Source organism: Chlorocebus sabaeus, chromosome 13 (assembly GCF_047675955.1).
Source record: "Chlorocebus sabaeus isolate Y175 chromosome 13, mChlSab1.0.hap1, whole genome shotgun sequence".
NCBI classification, from domain to species: Eukaryota; Metazoa; Chordata; class Mammalia; order Primates; family Cercopithecidae; genus Chlorocebus; species Chlorocebus sabaeus.
Genome location: NC_132916.1, coordinates 100758540 through 100779832, shown reverse-complemented (window position 1 = coordinate 100779832; position 21293 = coordinate 100758540). Strand labels below are relative to the sequence as shown.

The 21293-nt window shown below is 45.5% G+C and overlaps 1 protein-coding gene and 1 long non-coding RNA gene across 34 annotated transcripts in view; one reads left to right on the top strand and one right to left on the bottom strand.

The window, feature by feature from the left end:
- Nucleotides 1-21293, top strand: part of LOC140713205 (presequence protease, mitochondrial-like) — a 55258-nt gene that overhangs the window by 26589 nt on the left and 7376 nt on the right. For 4 of the 31 annotated variants that reach the window (XM_073022658.1, XM_073022656.1, XM_073022664.1 and 1 more), the window contains exons 1-5: nt 282-10248; nt 15313-15415; nt 15535-15624; nt 16057-16139; nt 16343-16540. In XM_073022658.1, the coding sequence (XP_072878759.1) occupies nt 10197-10248; nt 15313-15415; nt 15535-15624; nt 16057-16139; nt 16343-16540 (526 nt within the window). In that variant the 5' untranslated portion in view covers nt 282-10196. Of the gene's footprint in view, nt 1-281; nt 15121-15312; nt 15416-15534; nt 16541-19273; nt 19521-21293 lie in introns of those variants that run through there. The other 27 variants (XM_073022663.1, XM_073022662.1, XM_073022661.1 and 24 more) reach the window with 23 other exon arrangements.
- Nucleotides 16837-21293, bottom strand: part of LOC140713207 (uncharacterized) — a 143937-nt gene continuing 139480 nt past the window's right edge. For all 3 annotated transcript variants that reach the window (XR_012095110.1, XR_012095111.1, XR_012095109.1), the window contains 4 exons: nt 20902-20963; nt 19069-19168; nt 17827-17929; nt 16837-17196 (listed from right to left, as the gene is read on the bottom strand). This is a non-coding gene — a long non-coding RNA (uncharacterized lncRNA). The remainder of the gene's footprint in view (nt 17197-17826; nt 17930-19068; nt 19169-20901; nt 20964-21293) is intronic.

The window sequence follows — 21293 nt, the reverse complement described above, 5'->3', positions numbered from 1 at the left end:
AAGCAGTCTCTGTACTCTGTGTAGGGTGAAATGTGGGGCAGTCTGTGGACTCTGTGTAGGGTGAAATGTGAAGCAGTCTGTGGACTCTGTAGGGTGAAATGTGGAGAAGTCTGTGGACTCTGTAGGGTGAAATGTGGAGAAGTCTGTGGACTCTGTAGGGTGAAATGTAGAGCAGTCTGTGGACTCTGTGTAGGGTGACACATGAAGCAGTTGAGAAAGGATGAAGTCAGAAGTAGCTCAGCAGAGATGCACTAACTCTTACCTGGGAGACTGTGGAGCAGTCTGTGGACTCTGTGTAGGGTGAAATGAGGTGTTTTGTGTAAATTTTTGTCTCATGCCTGGCACATGGCAGAGCCTCCGTGGATCTTGCCGTCATGAACCCTCTGATAACTTCTCTACAGTGCCCTCCACACTATAAATACCACACATTGTGGGAAGTCCGGGCCTTTTCAAAGGCTGGGTTTCTTTTTAACAAAATTGGAATGCCCTGCATATTTGGAATGGCCAGATCATCCTGCACTTTTGACTTCACTTGTCCAGCTGGGTACACCTCCCTGCGTGCTGCCAAGGTTTACAGCGGAATTCCCTGACACCACTACCCTCACTGCCTGCACCTGAATCTGCTGTGGGGTCATTTCCTTATTGGACTTGTCTGGGGACCTCCTGAGGGGTGGATGGGTCAGGACTGGGTTATCTGGGGAAGGTGTTCATGGCATTCCTGTTTGCAGTCTGTGTCTCTGTTGGAAGAGATGCTTTTAGCACATCCGTTAATCCAGACGTGATTAGCAAGGGGTGTCTCTCTCAGGTAAGAGTTGGTGCATCTCTGCTGAGCTACTTCTGACTTCATCCTTTTTCAAGTCTGTTACAAAGAGAACTTTGGTTTCTCAAGATTTAAGAATTAATGTCAAAGAGCAATTTAGTGTTCTTTTTGAGTCCCCAGCCTTGCTGTGGATGATTCATGAGTCCTTGGTGGTTAGGGCCACAGCACAAGCGGTGGGCCGTCTGTTCCCCACCCTGGTGGATACTTTATCACCCAAAGAAATGTATTCTGTTAACATGTCTCAATTAGAATATTTTAGTAGGAGACAGAGTTATGGCTCTTGTTTTAATTTGTAATAGATAATTACTGTAGCAGGGGCAAGGTTGAGACTTGCAGTGTGGCTCATGGAAAACATTGATTAGAAGCACCCAAAATATATCACCAGCTTTGTTGCTGCAGCTCCAAGGGACTAGGAATGCATATGTATTTTTTCTTTTGTTATTTATTATTTTTATTTTTGAGACAGAGTCTTGCTCTGTCACTTAGGCTGGATTGCAGTGGCATAATCTCAGCTCACTGTAACCTCTGCTTCCAGGGTTCAACAGAATCTTGTGTCTCAGCCTCCCACGTAGCTGGGATTACAGGTGCCTGCTACCGTGCCCAGCTAATTTTTGTATTTTTAGTAGAGACAGGGGTCTCACCGTGTTGGCCGCCACCCCCGGCCCGCCCCTCTGGCTTCTGGGAGCCCCATTGCCGGGGGTGCAGGCACCCCCCGCGATCGGGCTCCCAGCCGCCACCCCCGGCCTGCCCCCCTGGCTTCTGGGAGCCCCATCGCCGGGGGTGCCGGCACCCCCCGCGGTCGGGCTCCCGGCCGCCACCCCCGGCCCGCCCTCCTGGCTTCTGGGAGCCCCATCGCCGGGGGTGCCGGCACCCCCCGCGTTCGGGCTCCTGGCCGCCACACCCAGCAAGTGGAGGCAGGATGAGATCACAGGATGGTGTTAAAATTAAAATTAAAAATGAAATTTTGGGCACTCATTGTCATTGATAACATCTTATCAGGAAACAGGGTTTGAGAACAGACAACCTGTCTGACCAAAATTTATTAGGTGGGAATTTCTTCATCCTAATAAGCCTGGGAGCGCTACAGGAGGCCGGGGCTTATTTCATCCCTTCGGCTTCAACCGTAAAAGGCAGAACGCTTCCAAGGGGGTTGTTTATAGGCCTACCCTCAGAGCGCATTCTCTTTCTCAGGGATGTTCCTTGCTGAGAAAAAGAATTCAGCGATATTTCTCCTATTTGCATAAGAAAAGAGAAGAAATATGGCTCTGTTCCGTCCAGCTCACCGGTGGCCAGTTCAAGGTTATCTCCCTTGTTCCCTGAACATCGCTGTTATCCTGTTCTTTTTTCAAGATGCCCAGATTTCATATTGTTCAAACACACATGCTCCACAAACAATTTGTGCAGTTAAGGCAATCATCACAGGGTTCTGAGGTGACATATATCCTCCTCAGCTTACAAAGAAGATGATGGAATTAAGAGATTAAAGTAAAGACAGACATAAGAAATTATAAAAGTATTAACTTGGGAGAACTAATAAATGTCCATGAAATCTTCATATTTTATGTTTTTCTGCCGTGGCTTCAGCCATTCCCTGCATTCAAGGTCCCTGACTTCCCGCAACATTCTCTCTCCCTTTTCCTCTATATAAATGTGCCATGGCGATGAAGGATTGTTCATTGTCTCGATTTGACGCAGGATTCTTCGACTGGTCCGGCACACTAAAAACAAGCCGATTAAACAGAGACACATAATTCCAAAATTTACTGCAGTAGAGATCCCAATAGACTTAATCCAAGTCGTTGGGTTTAATCCATAAAGATTTTTTGCCACTTGATCTAACGCCTCAGCTCCAGGCACAATATTTAAGTGACTTTGAGAGGCTTCAAAAATTTGTTCTTTTAATTTAGAAATGTCTAAAGTGAGATTATCTTCTCTTCTTACCATGTGATAAGTAATCTGCTGGTGGGACTGACAGTAGGTACTTCTACCAACCAATTTTGAATAGCAGGCATTAAACATCCTGGTGCTCTCCCTAGGCAAATAGGAGGATAACGTTACCCAGTGGAAATATTTATCATCATTCCTTCTTCCTCCAGTTTGGCAGGGCAACGATCATCTGTGGGACCAGGTACCCACACACTATTATTAACGTATGCTTCAATAGGATTATCCATCCATGTGACTGCCCCAATTAAGGGTGGGAAAGGCACATAGGCCCAGTAGGTATAATTAGCTGCAGCTGCTCCTGCAGGCATGGGGAGACTTACCACCGTTGATACAATCATTAGAGCTGCAAGCAGCATTTTTTTCTGGGGTTTGTGTCACCTTTGTGCTAGCTAGGCTTTTTCCAGCTAACGGTGTCAGCTTCTTTAACTGTGCCCAGGTCGGCAGCTCCGCCTTCTTGGTGCGTGGTGACTTCATCTGTTCTTCTGATATCACCACTTGGTTCATCATGCGAGTCAATGGCGCTCGATTGGGTGTTTCCGTCTCCGTGGAGGTGCTTTTCTTTGCATCTCCGATGGGTTCATTGTAGAACTTTAAATGTCTAGTGGGTATCCAAACAGGAAACTGATTTTCTCCTGGTGAAACACAAGCAAAACCTCTTCCCCAGTTATCACCTTCCCTATTTCCCATGTCTTATTTTTGTTGTCTTTCCACCAAATCAGTTTTCCTTCATGTGGATTGTTCTTTTTACCAGTAAGATGTTGTTCTGCGGAAGTAGTAGTCTGATTTCTACAAATGTTTAAAAAACTTAAAATATAGAGTGCTAGATTAAGCTGCATCTGAGGAGTGGTACACTCCTTACTGTCTCCCCCTTCTTTTTGTTTAACTGAGTTTTGAGTGTTCTATTAGGTCTTTCAACTATGGCCTGTCCTTGGGAATTACAAGGAATTCCTGTTGTATGTGTAATATTCCACTGATTTAAGAATTTTTGGAAAGCTTTAATATAATAACCTGGTCCATTGTCAGTTTTAATTATTTTTGGAACTCCCATTACAGCAAAACAAGATAATAAATATTTTTTAACATGGGAAGTACTTTCTCCTGTCTGGCAGGTTGCCCATATGAAATGTGAATAAGTATCAACTGTTACATGAACATATGATAATTTTCCGAATGAAGGTATATGTGTAACATCCATTTGCCATAATGCATTAGGACACAGACCTCTGGGATTAACTCCTGCCTCTTGAGTGGGCAGGTGTAGTACTTGACACTGGGTGGAATGTTGTACAATATCTTTTGCCTGTTTCCATGTGACATCAAATTTGTTTTTTAATCCTGCTGAAATTACATGAGTCAAAACATGAAGTTCTTGTGCTTTTATGAATGCAGAGGATACCAGTAAGTCAGCTTGTTCATTTGCTTTAGTTAAAGGTCCTGGTAAATTAGTGTGTGCTCGAATATGAATAATATAAAATGGGAAATTCCTTTTTCTTAGTTTGTTATAACAAATTGAACAACTGGTTTAACTGATCATCCATGCTATATTTAATTAGAGCTGTCTCAATATCCCTTGTAGCCTGTACTACATATGCAGAATCTGATATAATATTAACAGGTTGATTAAAATCTTGTAACACTGTAATGACTGCAACCGACTCTGCCCTTTGAGCTGATTGATATTGAGTTTTGATTACTCGCTCTTTTGACCCTGTGTAAGCTGCTTTTCCATTGCTGGAACCATCAGTAAATACTGTCAGAGCATTTTCTAAAGGTTCATGTCTGGTAATTTTAGGTAAAATCCAAGTAGTCAATTTTAAAAACTGGAATATTTTTGTTTTTGGGTAATGATTATCAATGATTCCCACAAAATTGGCAAGGCCAATCTGCCATGCACCAGAATTGATAAAGGCTTGTCTAACTTGTTCCTTGGTTAAAGGAACAACTATTTTGTCTGGGTCATTACCACACAATTTTATTATTTGTAATCTTGCCTGACCAATTAATGTAGCTATTTGATCCAAGTACAATGTAAAAGTCTCAATTGTACTGTGAGGAAGGAATGACCACTCTACAAGATCAGTATTTTGAATGATGATGCCTGTTAGAGAATGTGTACTAGCAAAAATTAAAAGTTGAGTGGGGCTAAGGGATCTATTCTACTTATTTGCGCTGACTGAATTTTTTCTTCCACTAATTTAATTTCTTTTGTTGCCTCTGGGGTTAATATTCTTTTACTATTTAAGTCTGGCTCTCCTCTTAGGATAGAGAACAAATTTGACATGGCATAAGTAGGAATGCCTAGGCTTGGCCGAATCCAATTAATATCACCTAACAATTTTTGAAAGTCATTTAATGTTTTTAGTGTATCTTTTCTTATTTCTATTTTTTGTGGCTTCATTTTTCTATTTTCTCTCTGCATCCCTAAATAATGAAAAGGAGTAGAGGTTTGGATCTTATCAGAAGCTATTGTTAGTCCTTCACTGGAAACCTCTGCTTGCAGAAATGTGTAACAGTCAATTAATTTGTCTCTTGTTTCTGCAGCACATAAAATATCATCAATATAGTGAATAATATAACAATCTGAAAATTTACCTCTAACTGGTTGAAGGACTTGACCTACAAAAGTTTGACAAATAGTTGGAATATTAAGCAATCCCTGAGGTAATACTTTCCACTGAAACCTGGTGGCTGATCCTTTATTATTTATGGCTGGTATAGTAAAGGCAAATTTTTCACAATCTTGCTCTGCCAGAGGAATGGTAAAAAAACAATCCTTAAGATCAATTATAATTAAAGGCCAGTCTTTCGGGATCATGGCTGGAGAGGGCAATCCGGGTTGAAGAGGCTCCATGGGTTTAATTACAGCATTTACTGCTCTTAAGTCCATTAACATATGCCATTTGCCTGATTTTTTCTGAATTACAAATACAGGAGAATTCCAGGGTGAGAATGAAGGCTCAATGTGTCCCTTTTCTAATTGTTCCTTTGCTAATAAATGTAAAGCCTCCAGTTTTTGCTTAGCTGGCGGCCACTGATTTACTCATACCGGTTTTTCTGTTTTCCAAGTTAATGGAATGGGTTCAGGAGGCTCTACAGTGGCCGCCCTTAAAAATGATACCCTATTCCTTTTCTTTCTTAATTTTTCTCAGTCTCAATTGGGACTTTAATGCCATTTTCATTTTTTCCTAATCCCTTTCCTGGTATATATCCCATCTTAATCATGAGTTTTTGACTCGTGGAGCTGTATAATGGAGCGGGCATAATGATTTCTGCATCCCATTGTTGTAATAAATCTCGACCCCATAGATGAATAGGAATTGAAGTAATCATTGGCTGAACAGTACTTTCTTATCTGGTCCTAAACAATGTAAAATCATGTACTTTCATACACTTCTGAAGCTGTGCCTACGCCGACAAGTCTTCTAACAGCCTTTTGTTTAGGCCAATTTTTGGCCACTAATTTAAAGCAATGCCAGAGATATCTGCTCCAGTGTCTACCAACCCTTCAAACTGTTTTCCTTGAATAATGGCCTTACACACGGGTATGCTCTCAGAGACCAGACTTACCCAATATGCAGCCTTTCCTGCCGGATCAGTGCTTCCGAATCCTCCTGTTCTTTTTATCTCACTCTTTCCAACTTTAATATAAGGTAGGAGTAATAATTGAGCAATCTTGTCTCCTGGCCTGGCACTCCAAGGAATTGAGGAACAAATAACCAATTGAATTTCGCCTTTATAGTCTGAATCAACCACACCAGTATGAATTTGAACTCCCTTTAGATTTAAACTTGATCTTCCTAAGATTAGTCCTACAGCCCCCTCAGGCAATGGGCCATATACCCCTGTGGGGATTTTTTGTGGAGGCTCCCCTGGAAGCAAAGACTGCTTGTATGGTGCATACATCTACTGCTGCACTGCCTCTTGTGGCGGGGGATAATTGCTGTATTGTGATAACTGGCTTATTCCCTGAGACACTTGTGACAGTGGGGGTTGTTGTTCCTGAAAACCCTGAGGAACAAAGGGCTGAATTTGGAATGTCCCAGTTTGTTGCGGGGCCTGAGGCTGGCCCCTCCTCTCATTTCCTGACACTGGTTGCCCATTTTTATCAAATTTAGAACGACATTGATTACCCCAATGTTTTCCCTTTTTACATCTTGGACATAGGCCAGGTGGCTCTTTATCTGTTGTTGTAGTAGCTTCAGTAGTTACATTTTGCTTACTTGAGACTAGGCAATTCTTTTTTAGATGACCAATTTGACCACAATTATAACATTTTTCCCCAAATGTTCTAACTTGTCCTCCTAAAGCAACTCCTGTGATTGCTTGAGCCATAAGCATAGCTTTATGCATAGCTCCTCCAATTCCATTGCAGGCTTTAACGTACTCTGAGATTACATCTGATCCTGCGGGAACCCTTCCTTTTAATGGCTTAATGGCTGATTGACAATCAAGATTGGTGTTTTCATATGCCATCAACTCCACTATGACCTTACGGACATTTTCATTGGTAATTGACTTTTGAGTAGCATCTTGAAGTCTTGCTACAAAATCAGGGTAGGGCTCTTTAGAGCCTTGTCTTATTGTATTAAAGGAGGGGCAGGTGGTTCCTGTGTCTTGGATTTTCTCCCAGGCCCTAAGGCAGATAGCCCTGATTTGCTCAATGGCCTCATTTGGCATTATTACTTGTTGGTCAACAGTGCTCCAATTTTGACCTATTCCTAATAGTTGATCTGCATCTATGTTAATTGGAGGATTGGCAGTCCTATTTCTTTGGACCTGTACTTGTGCCTCATCAATCCACCAAGTCTTAAATTGTAAAAACTGAAAGGGTGAGAGTGATGATTTTGCCAGAATCTCCCAATCATAAGGAATGAGTCTATGTCCATGAGCAATGGAATCAAATAATGTTCTCATGTAAGGAGAGTTGGGTCCATACTGTTTTACTCCTTCTTTCATTTCTTTTAGCATTTTTATAGAAAAAGACTGATATCTGGCTTCAGCTATGGGAGGCTCTCCCTCTTGGACCCCTTCTCCAGGTGGTCTTGCTTCTAATATTACTGGGAATTGCCATGCCTCAATATCTCCTTGTTTTCTTGCCTCATCAATAATTTTATGTACTGCACTACCCTGTGTACTAGGCGGTGCTGTAGGATTAAGTCTCATGGTGGGCGGCTGAGGATATGGCACCCTGCCCTGTGGCAGTGGAAATGTTCCTGGTTGTCCATACGGATTTTCTGGGGGCTGCCAATACTGCAGCTCGGCTGGCAACCAGTATTGATAGACTACTGGCGGCTGGGATTTATTTTCTACCGGCTGATATTGTGGACACTGTATTTGGATTGGCATTGCCATGCCAGAGACTCTTTTTCTATTTGATCTTCTTTTGGAGTTTGTACTTGTTTAACCTGCATTTGAGGTTGTAAAGTTACAGGCATCTGAGGTGCTGTAAGAGGAGTTGGCCATCGTGGTTTAGATTCTGATGGCTCTGCTAATTCTGGACTCTTTTCTTCTAATTTTAACGTTTCAGGATATACTACCTCCTGTAATTGATTATCATAAACATTTTGCATTGACTGAGCCATTACCAGCTCTGCTACACATTTACAGTGTGAACTTTCCTTTCCTTTCCAGGATTCTATCCCTGCCTCTTTTTCACAATCTACTGCACAGCTTTTAGGGACATCAGAAATTGGAACGCTATCTTCTTCTGTTTGCAATGGTTCTAAAGCTACTTTAATAATGACTCAATCATTCCATACTGTAAGTAGGATGATTTTACCTTCCCTACTTGCTTGTTTTAATTCTTTGCCAATTTTTTCCCAGTCTTTTAGATCTAAAGTTCCCTGTTCTGGAAACCATGGACAAAACTGTTCTATTGTTTGAAATAGCATAATTAGATTTTTGGTAGAGACTTTAACTCCCCCTCTTTTTAAGAGAATTTTAATAAAGCTGTGATAAGAGGCATATTTACTTTCAGTTTGCCCCATTGTTACCCTAGGTTCTTCCGAGTGCACAAGCTTATCGCAAGGCTGACTGTAGACGTACTCGGGAGTCTCTCATCGACTTGTCCTCAATGACCACGCTCTGGTGTACCTTCACCTTAGAGAAAAGCTTCCACGTTGGTCACCAGATGAAGGGGTGGCCTGCCCCTCCACACCTGTGGGTGTTTCTCATTAGGTGGAACAAGAGACTTGAGAAAAGAAATGAGACACAGAGACAAAGTATAGAGAAAGAAAAAGTGGGCCCAGGGGACTGGCGCTCAGCTTAGAGAGGACCCACACTGGCACCGGTCTCTGAGTTCCCTTAGTATTTATTGATAATTATCTTTACCATCTTAAAGATAAGGGAGTGGCAGGACAATAGGATCATTGTAGGGAGGAAATCAGCAGTAAGACATATGAACAAAAATCTCTGTGACATGAATAAGTTTAAAGGAAAATGCTGTGCCTTGAGATGCATATGCAAACATCTCCATAAACCTTTTAGCAGCATTGTTTCAGCCTATCACATGGGGAGAAACCTTGGACAATACCTAGCTTTTCTAGGCAGAGGTCTCTGCGACTTTGGCCATGTACGTGTCCCTGGGCAGTTGAAATTAAGAGAATAGTGATGACTTTTAACCAGCAAGCTGTCTTCAGGCACTTATTTAACAAAGACACATCCTGCACAGCCCAAAATCCATTAAACCTTGAGTCGCCGCAGCACGTGTCTCTTGCACGGACAAAGTTGGGGGTAGGGTCACAGATTAACAGCATCTCAAATACAGAACAAAATGGAGTCTCTTATGTCTACTTCTTTCTATATAGACACAGTAACAAGCTGATCTCTCTTTCTTTTCCCCACAGAAGTGTTAGTTTTTTATTTGTTCAATCATTTGGAAATGTAAAATCCATTCTTGATTCGCAGGCCACGAGAGCAGGCAGGGACAGGCTGCCCCTTGCCGACCTCTGGAATGAGCTTAGAGAAGGAAATGACAGGCTGGGCCAGCGCAGCCTCCTCACAGCGAATTCGCTGCAGGAGGGTCCTTCTTAGCAACCACTTCTCATCCTTCATCTTGGCTTCACATGCAGTTCAGGTGGAGAAAGAGAGAACAGAACTGGCCTCAGCAACAAGAAGGAAGGAGACGCAGGGTCAAGCAGCCCTGTGGACCGATCACACTCAACATTCACACCAAGCGGAGCACAGGCAGGACCAGCCCAGGGGGGCCGAAGTGGAGGCTCTCTGGGGTGGGGGAACTCTGGGTGGGCAAGATTCACAACCTAAAACTCATATAGAAGTTCTACACAGCAGTAGTTACAGAAAACACACACTAAGAAAAGGCCAAAATAAAAATAGGACAGCCACCTTTGACCGCACCTTATCCCTCAGGAACCCACCTTCAAGCCCTGGCAGATGAAGACTCACTTCCTGATGCACTTCCCGGTGAATTATGTGGGCGAATGCATCCGAACTGTCCCCTACACGGACCCAGATCTTGCCAGGTAGGAGGGTGGAGGTCGGGATCTCTCAGGCCTGAGCCTTACAGAAGCAGCTTGTCAAGCCTGTTCGAGTTCACAGGGCATGTTTTAGCACAGGAAGAGTCTGCACTGACTCTGAGTGTTGGACCTGGGGCTTTGTGAGTCTACGAGCAGCCCTCTTTAAACAGCAGAGTCTTTATGAACAAAGGCCCTAACCACAAACTCCTTTCAAAATGCCCCATGTACTCCCCTCATCTCTAGGTGGAAATTGAATGAATTTAGGTTGAGACCTCTGATAAACATGGTAGATTAATCCTTCGTGAGGACAGATGCATGGAACGACAGCAAAGGTAGATCAAGACACAAAGCCACAAGGGAGAGTGGGAGGTGACCCAGGCAGCCATGGGGGCTGCAGGAGAACCTCATGAGCCAGACTGTGGGTGGGTGGGTGGGGGGTGCCTGACCCGGGGCCACAGAGGGACAGGGCAGTGGGGAGAAACCAGGTGGTCCTGCAGAGCCCTGCAGATGGCAGGGCTGGAGGCTGCCTCACAGTCCCTCTGAGGAGTTTGCCTCCCCTGTCTCCCCACCAAGTCAGAAGCTCAGGGAAGGAGGCCCGGGGTTGAGCGGCTGAAGCCACGGCCGAGAGTGAGGGTCAGGCCTGTTCCCAAAGTGGCGTGGGGCGAGGGAGTTTGCAGCCTACGAACTGGCCCTCCAGCCCTTTCTTCCAAAGTGTGGCTGCCCCTCGGCTGTGTTCATCCCATCTGTGGAAACTGGCCAGACCAGGAGGACAGACTCACAGACATACACTTTTGGGGACCTGTCAGTTGGGTGTGGATGACACAGATCTGTGCAAAAATGTTATATCCCGGAAATTCACTTCCTGTATCCTTGTCCCAGGCAGCTACCCCCATGAGGGACTAAACCAAGGAGGAGACCCCCAGGGTCTGGCTCCAACCTCGCTGGTCCCAACTGATGGTGCCCCAGCCACCCGAGTGGTAGAGAGGGGAAGGCAGGCTTAGGCCTGGGCAGTCTATCCTGATAGGAGAAGGTGCCGGGCCTCCAGGGTGTACGTGTGTCACAGTAGGACCACAGATGGGGAGGTGTGTAGCCAGGTGGGAGGAAATGTGGGGCTGCAGTGGGGGCCCAGAAAGAGCTCTTCTGTAGAAAAGAGGTGTGTGGTCAGCTGTTTTGTTCATTAATTTCCATATTTGTAGGAGATAAACAGATCTGTCTGCTGTGCCAGCAGAAGAGTGGTCTGTTTCCACCATCCAATAGGAAAATGCAGACAGAAAACGCTAAAAATGTGGAGGTTCCCCCTGGGCCAGGGGGAGTCTGGATCTTTTTTTCCTTGTTTTTTGTATTTTATAATCTTTCAACAGTGAGCATGTGTTTTTAATATACAAGTAATAGAAATTTCTCAAGGAGGAGGATGCATGGATGGATTGAAGGCCATCCCTGCTGGTGCTTGTAGAGGCTCCGTCCCCCAGGGTCTGGCTCCAACCTCGCTGGTCCCAACTGATGACGCCCCAGCCACCCGAGTGGCACTGGGTTTCTCCTGGAGGGCCCACACGAGATGGTCATGACTTCTCCCAGCACAGCCCCTGGGAACATGCCCACTCCTTCCTTGATTTCCCACCTGGCCTATTTGACTCCCTTCATCTGCTTTGGGAAATGGCCCATCTGTGGAAGTGGTGACCCGGGGCTGATCTCGCCACGGGCGCCTTTAAGGAGCCTGTGTCTTTGCTGCAGACGCTACCATCATTGTCTGCCCTGCCTTCTGTCGGAGGAGGATGTGTTCTGGAATCATCTAGAATGTGATGTCACCATTCGCAGTGGAAGGCAGATGAAATCAGCCCCGTTCCTGGAAATGTGATGTATCGGAGAGTGTGTGTTTACTTAAGGGATTCCTATAAAACTCAAAGAGTTTGACTTCAGTTTCCTTTTTTTTTTTGGTATCCTGATGTGAGACATTTAAATATTCATTTGCACATTTGCCTTTACAATAGAAATAACATCTTTCTACTTCACCAGATTTAAAAAATGCCACATATGCATTGGAACAAGTTAAGCAGTGTGGTGCTGGAAGTGTTAGATTCCCTCCCCACCACCACTGCTTTCAACCATGTAATCCAAGACAACTGCTTGAAAATTGTGCTTCCTTGTGCTTTTTAGTTTTTGTTAATTAAAAAGAAAATCTCATGCCTGTAAGCCCAGCACTTTGAAGGCAGGAGGATCACTTGAAGCCAGGTGTTTAAGACCAGCCTGGGCAACGGAACTAGACCCTGCCTCTACAGAAATTGTAAAAATAGGCGTGGTGGCACGCATCTGTAGGCCCAGCTACTCAGGAGACTGGTGGGAGGATCCCTTGAGCACAGGAGTTCAAGGCTGCAGTGAGCTGTGATTGCCCTTATGCACTCCAGCCTGGCGACAGAGCAAGATCCCGTCTCTTAAAAAACAAGACCAAAAAAATGGGACCATAATTTATGTGGCATTATTGTACAACTTGATTTTATTTTCATTTTCACTGAATCCAATAATTACTTCATTGTCTATGTTTTTTTATCAGCCATGGTGTTTTAAACTTGCATTTTTTAATCATTAATTTCAGTCTTAAAATCCTTGCATGTTTGATGACTGCTAAATTCCTACATACAGAAATTCGAGAAAAAGGTGGCGCTTACAGTGGAGGCGCAAAACTCAGCCACAGTGGGGTTTTCACCCTTTACTCTTACAGGTGAGCTTTGCTCTAGTTCACACATTGGGACACACACTGTGTTTTAGTCTCCTACTCATGATTATCAGTGTCATTTTCTTCTACTGCAGTGAACTTTAGACAAAAGTTGTTCTATGTGCTGCTTTTCACTTCTCGAGCACTTAGCCACACCCAGCAATGTCCTTTCTGGTGCAAGGATTGGGGCCAGCAGCGTAAACGGGAAGCATTCTGTCTTTAGTAAACCCTGGCTTAAGCCAGCATATTTTGGCAAAACACGGTAGTGCCTCCATCCATGGTTTTGCCTTCCACGGTTTATTACCCAGTCACCCTTGGTCTGAAAATATTAAATGGAGAATTCCAGATATAAACACTTCCAAAGTTTTAAATTGTACACCATTCTTCTAAGCAGTGGGATGAAAGCTGACACTGTCTACGGTACCTGCCTGTTGGTCACTCAGTAGCCGTCTAGGTCATCAGATACGCTGTGGGTGTCCAAGAGCTTCTGTTCACAGAACGCTTGTTTTACTTAGCATAACTTTTATTACAGTATAATTGTTGTATTTTGTTAATATCTTGCTGCACCTAATCTATAGACTTTTTCATAGGCATAGGAGAAAAACACAGTATCCATAGTGGCTGTCTGAGGTTGCAACCCTGCTCTGGGGGACCTGGGACACAGGCCCCAGGTGAGGGGCTGCGATACAGCCTGAGAACATTCTTAGCTCATTTCATTTGGAGGTGCCTGATGTGGATGCAACTGTTAGCTTTCATAAACATAACACCGTTATTCTAAAATAATAAATTCTTGATTGTGTATGGCTTTGCTGCCCAAGAGAACCTGTATTCTGACACTTTTTAAGAAGGAGCTGGCCAGGCATGGCGGCAAGTGCCTGTGGTCCTAGCTACAGGAGGCTAAGGCGGGAGGATCCCTTGAGCCTAGGGAGGTTGAAGCTGCAGTCAGCAGATTGTGCCACCACACGCCAGCCTGGGCGAATGAGAGCCTGGCTCGTGGATGCAGAGATAGATTAGGTAGGTAGGTAGGTAGGTAAGCAGGCACGTAGGTAGAGAAGTCGGTAGCCGTTGCCACCCTGCTGAGTTCTCCCATTTGCTGTGCTGGAAGCCACTCTTCTAGACAAGGATGGGGAAGCAGCTCACAACCCCTCTGCAGCTCTGAGTCAGGGTGGAGGGAGGGCTGGGCTCTTTCCATTTACACAAAGGGAAGTCTGGATCAGCCCCCTCAGACTGATTCCTGTACTGCCCTGGGTGTGTCCTTAAGGGAGATTAAAGGAAAACCTTTGTTTGCTTGATTTTTCCATGTGAGTCTTCTGTAATTTCCTCGTAATCTTGACCTGCCCCCACCCTCCACATCTTTCCTCTTCTGATGTCACAGAGAGGTGGATTTAAATCATCTGGGGAGGACTTTATGCAGACGGACCCTGTCTAAGAGGGAGAACGTGTTGAAAGTCTTATGTGATCGGATTTAAACTTCCACTGAGAGTAATTGAGCAATTTGTCAGGGGGCTGTTTGGACTAGATCAGATGTAAAATAGAGCTGTTAACCCATAGAAGATGTTGAACTGTTAAGTCACAGGTTTGTCATAAACTTGTCCTTTGGTAAAATGCTTGCCTATTTATTTCTCTGGGTTTCCTAGGGACCCAAAAGCAATAGAGACACTCCAATCTTTTGGGAAGGTTTACTGGGCAAAATCTGGAAAATTCACACAGCAAGACATTGACGAAGGCAAACTTTGTCTTCTCAACCGTAGATGATCCTGTCGCTCCTTCATACAAAGGTATTGTGAGTGTAACAGTGAGAATCTCAGTCCACAGCCTCGCAGATGACATTGCTGTTTTCCGAGTTCCCTCATGCACAGGCAGGAGCACCAGCTTCTGGCGCCTCTGTCCTTGCCTGTGATACGATTTCCACGTCTGACACCCTAAATATTGGCCTTGGAAACACGCTTCCCGACATCTGGGCGAGAAGAGTGCATCCTGTCATTTCAGTTTTACTGACCTGAGGCCCAGTGGGGCCAACCCACGGCAGTGACTGGGCTCATTCGTGTGGAAGGATGACGTGACCACGGCCCAGGCCTGGCCACATTACACTGTAGAGCCACTTTTGCTCACAGCATTATCAGCCTCACGCGGTCCTGAATGCATCCACGCTGCAGAAGCAGGCCTTGGTAAGAGTCAGCGTGGCTCGTGGGAGCTAGAGGTCAGGGTGTGATCTCTGGGCTGTTAGACATGACCCTGTGGTTGAAACACGTATGTGAAGTAACAGTGAGATGCACCTGTACCCTCTGGGACACGAGGGCATAGCCCACTGTGCGAGCTCCTGGGTGGCAGCCCCCCTGTGCCTGTGGTTTGTCTTCTAGGAATGGACCACTTCTTGTACGGCCTCTCCGATGAGATGAAGCAGGCCCACAGGGAGCAGCTCTTCACCATCAGCCACAAGAAGCTCCTGGCCATGAGCGATAGGTGAGTGGGGAGTGGGGAGTGGGGAGCGGGGAGTGGGGGAGACAGCGTCCGGGATTGGAGACCTTAACGGCACTGAAGTAGAAGCCAGTACTCACTGACCTCGCCTGCCTTCCTCTCAGGTACCTCGGCACTGGGAAGAGCACGCATGGCCTGGCCATACTCAGACCCGAGAATCCCAAAATCGCCAAGGACCCATCCTGGATCATCAGGTGAGCGGCCCTGGTGCCCCCAACTGTGCAGGAGCCCCTGAGACAATAGGCCTCTAGAGCTGAATATGAAAAGTCAGAAATGCTACTGCTTTTCCAAGAATATTATGCCATTCTTAAAGTGTTGCCAACTGACTGGCAAGTCAATCTTAAGAGCGACCAGGAAGATGTCCATTGAAATAGTCATACACGAAATGCCAAAGATGCACCACGTAGAATTTTCACTTTCTACTGACTGAAAGGCTTGTTTTACCTCATTAGTTCTAGAATATTTAAGAATCTAAAAATAAAGGGCAACTCTGATTTAACCTCTGCTTGAGTCATTATCTTAAGTAGCATTTAGGGCTTTTACTAAAAAACAGAAGTAAAATGAAAAGGTACACAAAGGTGTCCCGTGTCTGCCTGTGCTGATTCATGAAACTCGATTACACCGAGGCCCTGTGGGAGCGTCCTCCTAACAGACGGAAGTTCAACGGGGCGGCCGGATGGAAGCAGTCCTGAGAAGCAGGTGGGCTGGGGTGAGTAAGCGCTCGCTTCGTCTTCACAGAGCCAGAAAGGAGAGCCGCCACGCCAGCTCTTCTTGGCCGTTGGACTCTGATTTCCCAAACAGCTTGTTTTTGGGGTCTCCTCTCCCTCCACACAGCTCTCCACCGCCATTTCTGAGGCACAGCTGTGGTCTCCTGCAACCTAGAGCTAAGAGGCAGAAACGCTGTCCCTACAGGATGTGGGCCCACGAGGGCAGCAGGGCCGTCACACCAGCACCCATGTCTACTCTGGCAAGAGTCATCAGAGAATTCCAAATTAGGTCCCAGCAAGGACCGTGGCTTGGACTGGACGAGAAACTGGCTATCAGATTTTTCAAACCCCCACCTTGGTGGTTTTAACATGCAGCTAGGATTGCAATCAAGAGGCCGAGTAGGTAAGATTCATGTGTTCTCTTTTACTTTCTAAGGAGAGCAGGAGCCTGGGGTCAAGGCCCAGGGTCCTGGCCTGCTGCTGTGGTTGGAAACTGACACATGGCAATAAACATGGCATTCCCCTTGGCCTGTGTAAACTACTGGCTTTGTTCTCCTTTTATGACTTGTGCATAGTTCAGTGATCCCTACTAAAAATATTTTTATAATCTTTGCCCACAAAAGTGCTGAGAAAACCATTAGTAGCCACCCATAGATTGAGGTTTTAATCTCCTACTTAAAAAACTAAAACGGAGGACTGTTGGAGTTGTAGGCAAACGTTTAATACACACATCTGAAAGCATGAGACACAGTCCAGACAGCACGCACTGGAGCTGGTGGGGCACACGGTCGGTGACAGGTGCTTGCTTGTTAGGTATTAATGTCAATAAATACTTTCAGAAAGTGCTGATAAATAACTTAAGTGTTACAAAAACAGGTGGTCCACGGTGAGTCCAGGTTGCAGGTACATGCAGGCAGGACTGGGTCAGACGCTCCAGGGCTGGGCTGCACGTGCTCTAGCTGGCCTGAGTCCGACACATCATAGTTGTCCATGTACTTGGCCAGGATCTTCATGAGGGGCCGCAGCTTGAGCCACCACTGTTCTTTGGGAATCCTGTGCCTGTGGAGGGATGGGGGGACAGCAGTGAGGCTGGGAGATGCCACGGCCAGCACAGTGAGCCGTCTTGCCAGAAACACGGGGTTTGTAGGGTCGGCTGAATCAACTAGATAATAAAGCCAATTTCAGGGTCAAATGAAACCATTGCTTTTATATTTCTAAAAATTCTTCCCAAAGACCTAGTGGTGGTTTCTTATTGTTGTTCTTTTGAGACAGAGTCTCGCTCTGTCCCCAGGCTGGAGAGCAGAGGTGCGGTCTCAGCTCACTGCAACCTCTGCCTCCCAGGTTCAGGCGATTTCTCCTGTCTCAGCCTCCTGAGTAGCTGGGACTACAGGTGTACACCACCACACCTGGCTAATTTTTGTATTTTTAGTAGAGATGGGGTTTCACCATGTGGGCCAGGCTGGTCTTGATCTCTTGACCTTGTGATCCACCCACCTAGGCCTCCCAAAGTGCTGGGATTATAGGTGTGAGCCGCCATGCCTGGCCAAGACCTAGTATTTTTTAACTGAGCTTCAGAAAATCTAGTTCCTCAAACCCCTGAATGAGTTGCCGAAAGCAACAGCAATGGCCATTCTCCTGTCCTGTACTCACGTTGGCTGGGTTTGCTAAGGCAATAAGACCCCAACTTACTCAAAATCCGTTTGCTTCTTCAGCTCTGCCACAGGTTGAAAAATAAGGTTTCTTTTGCTTATTCCCAGCACACAAACGGAATCATCGGTGGTAAATTTTTTTCCTATAAAAGATTTTAAAAAAGATTAACACCACCCTGTCACATGGGCAGGTGGGAGAGCAGAATCATGGGGCGAGATGAGAAGTGAGATTCCTGGCAACCATCCTGAACCTGGCCTGGAAGCCTGGGGGAGGCTGAGAATGGCCAAGAACGGCCGAGAACAGCTGAGAACAACTGCACAGTGTGGCCAGCGCCTGGCCTGGGCAGCTCTGCTCTTGTGGGATCGCCCTGATGGCTTCCTGGAAAGCAGCTTTTGTTTTTCCTCTCAGTGGAGAGAATTTTTCACTAAATAGTGGAATAGGGAAATTACCTTAAGAAATTGATGCCCACGAATACACACACAGAGGAGTGAGAAACATCCATAGCTAAATTAGCAAAAGAAAATCGATGTAGAAAGAATCAGTCAGTTCTTCAAAAAGACAAACCAATTGAAACTGTTCACATCACTGTTTTTTGTAGACTGTCATTCTTCTACGTTGCACATTGGCAGTGATAATGGTTTGCCCTAAAAAAGCACACACCTGGTATGACTGAAGAAAGCTGAGGGGGGTGGGGGCAAGAAAGATGCTGGCACAAACAGCCACTCAGGAATGAGTGGGGACCAGCCACATTGGAACAATTAACAATTGTATTATACAAAATGTCATGTTTTTTAAAACTTTTCAGTTTATCTAAAGATTTGTTAGAATATGTAACTTACAAAACTGATTTAAGGAAAAACATGCATAGTTCTACAAACATGAACAATTCATTCAGCAGCCAAATCTTCCTCAAAACTGGAAGTTCTGACAGATGGAGTTGCAAGGAGGTTGTCCTAACATACATCCAAAAAATAGAAGGCCCCACTTAAACTGTGAGGGAAACTGCGGGCTGATGCTCAAGATCTCCAGAGCAAAAAGCCTGCACAAAAGAACTTCAGGTTGAATCTAGCAGTGATAAAAGAGAACATGTTACCCACGCCCAAGCTGACCTTATCCCAGGAATCCAAGGTTGGTTAAATAGCAACGCTCAGAGACCAGCAGGAGTTAGAACATCACACGCAGCTCAGTACTGGACTGAAGAAGGAACCAGTATACCCTACTTCTCCCCGATAGGACAGCATTTTCACCAAGGCAGACGGCCTCCCTCCGCGGACCCCTTACCTCTGCCCCAGGCCTCCTTGAGTTTCGCAGTGATCCACTCCATAGCTCTGGCAGAGATTTTGGTTCCAAAGTTTCTATCAAATGGAGAGGGTGCCCCACCCTGTTGGTGGTTAGAGTCATATGAAATATCAGTTATACAGTAACACTTTGTTGTTAAATAGAAATGACGATTTCTATTTCACAGAATTCACGTTTTTATTTCTAGGTCTTTATGGATAGCTGGAACAGAAAAAAACACAATCTCTGTTTCCTGTAGCCTGAACTCAGCCTGTTAAGCAAAAGTGTCAAGTGTTCCCCCTGCCCAGTAAGAGGAGGATTTTAATAAATGGAATGAGTCAACTAACAATCTCCAATATTTTAAAATCTTCAATCAGGATTTCATAAACTCATCTGGGGTGGGGATGGGTCGCAGCTTTAAGAATCTGATAAACGTTGTGGATTCTTTAACAAAATCACACATATGCCTCCTATTTCATCATCATTTCAGGGGATTCATCAGCTCTCTGGAATAAATTCACGGGCTCTGGTTTAAAAGTATAAAGAATAGGAGGTTGTGAGGAAGGAGTGTGTGTGAGTTAGGAATGCTGGACCGCTGTGTCCCAGGCTCAGCTCATGACATGTGTGTGCCTGCATGCAGCTCATTCCAGGTCATTCTGATTTGGGGTGAGTGTCAAGTATATTACATGTCTGATAATCCATTTTAAATCTTAGGAAGCTCCAGTTTTTAACTCGATGAAGTGTTTAATTTGAATAAGCATTTCCAAGTAGTGGGGTTGTCACTGTTTTCATGAAAGCTGACAGTTCCCTTAAAATCCCCATTACTCAAACCTCACCAACAAAAGAATCCTAAAGCTGGTGATGTTTGGCATGACTTAAAAGTTTAGATGATTTGGCTGGGCATGGTGGGGATCACGCCTGTAATCCCACCACTTTGGGAGGCTGAGGTGGGCGGATCACCTGAGGTCAGGAGTTTGAGACCAGCCTGGCCAACGCAGTGAAACTCCATCTCTACTGAAAATACAAAAATTAGTTGTGCATGGTGGTGGACACCTGTACTCCCATCTACTCAGAAGGCTGAGGCAGGACAATCTCTTGAACCTGGAAGAGGTGGAGGTTGCAGTGAGCCAAGATTGCGCCACTGCACTCCAGCCTGGGTAACAGAGCAAGACTCTGTCTCAAAAAAAAAAAAAAAAAAAGTCTCCCAGCTAACTGGGTGTATGCATACACTGCAGATCGTTTTGTTGTATAGTGACAACACACGCGACACATAATGTGACACAACAAACTGACACAGGATGTCGATTTCACCTAAGCCCAGCTAACAGGGAGTGATGAAATCTCGTGCTGTGTTGCTCTTTCCCACCCAGAACGCAAATCATCCCTGTGCCCTAAGTCTCCATGCTGTCTGTGCCTCCTGTCCCTGAGTCACTCAGTAGCCGCCTTGGTTATCAGATGGTTATCAGTACCCACCCCCTCATGTATACAGGGGGCGGGTACTATCCCCAGGTTCAGGCACCCACTGGAGACTTGGGACACATTCCCTGAGGCTAAGAGGGATGACTATTTCCTTCTTCCTTCATAAACATCAGGTGCTAATTAGAGAAATGATTTTAAGATATCTAAAAGAGTAAGACTATAAAGCAAAAATTTTAGTTGTCTAAATGCGGGGAAGTCTGTAGAGCAACACACCACGACTCTGTTCTGCAACTGCTCAGCGTATAGTGCACTCCAGGGGCAAAGAAATTACCACTCATCCAGCCCAAAGTCACAGAGCAGAATCTAAGAACCGCAGTGTTACGGTGACCATAAGATCAGCCCTGGTCTCTCACTCACCTGAGCACAAGGCCCCTCTGGATACTAGTCTTCATTTTCTGCGTCAGGCGCTCCACATTGGACTGGAAAAGAGCATTTTGTTAATCAGACAATAAACTTCTGCTAAGCACCTACTGTGTGCCAGGTCCTGCAGGGCAGGAAGTGCCAACCACACGTGGTGGTGAGCGTGGCCAAGGAGGCTGCAAGCTCTCACAGCTTGGGTCTCGGGGAGCCTCCCCAGGCGGCGAGAGCACGTCTGCAGCAATGAATGCTGAGCACAGGGCACTGATGTGAGCAGCCCTCACAGCGGCCACTAGAAACGCCTTCCGGAATCAACAGGGTCCCTCTGAAGATGATAATTCCGTGACTGGCCTAGTGCTCATTCATGGCTCTATTGCTCCTTATTTTCATGA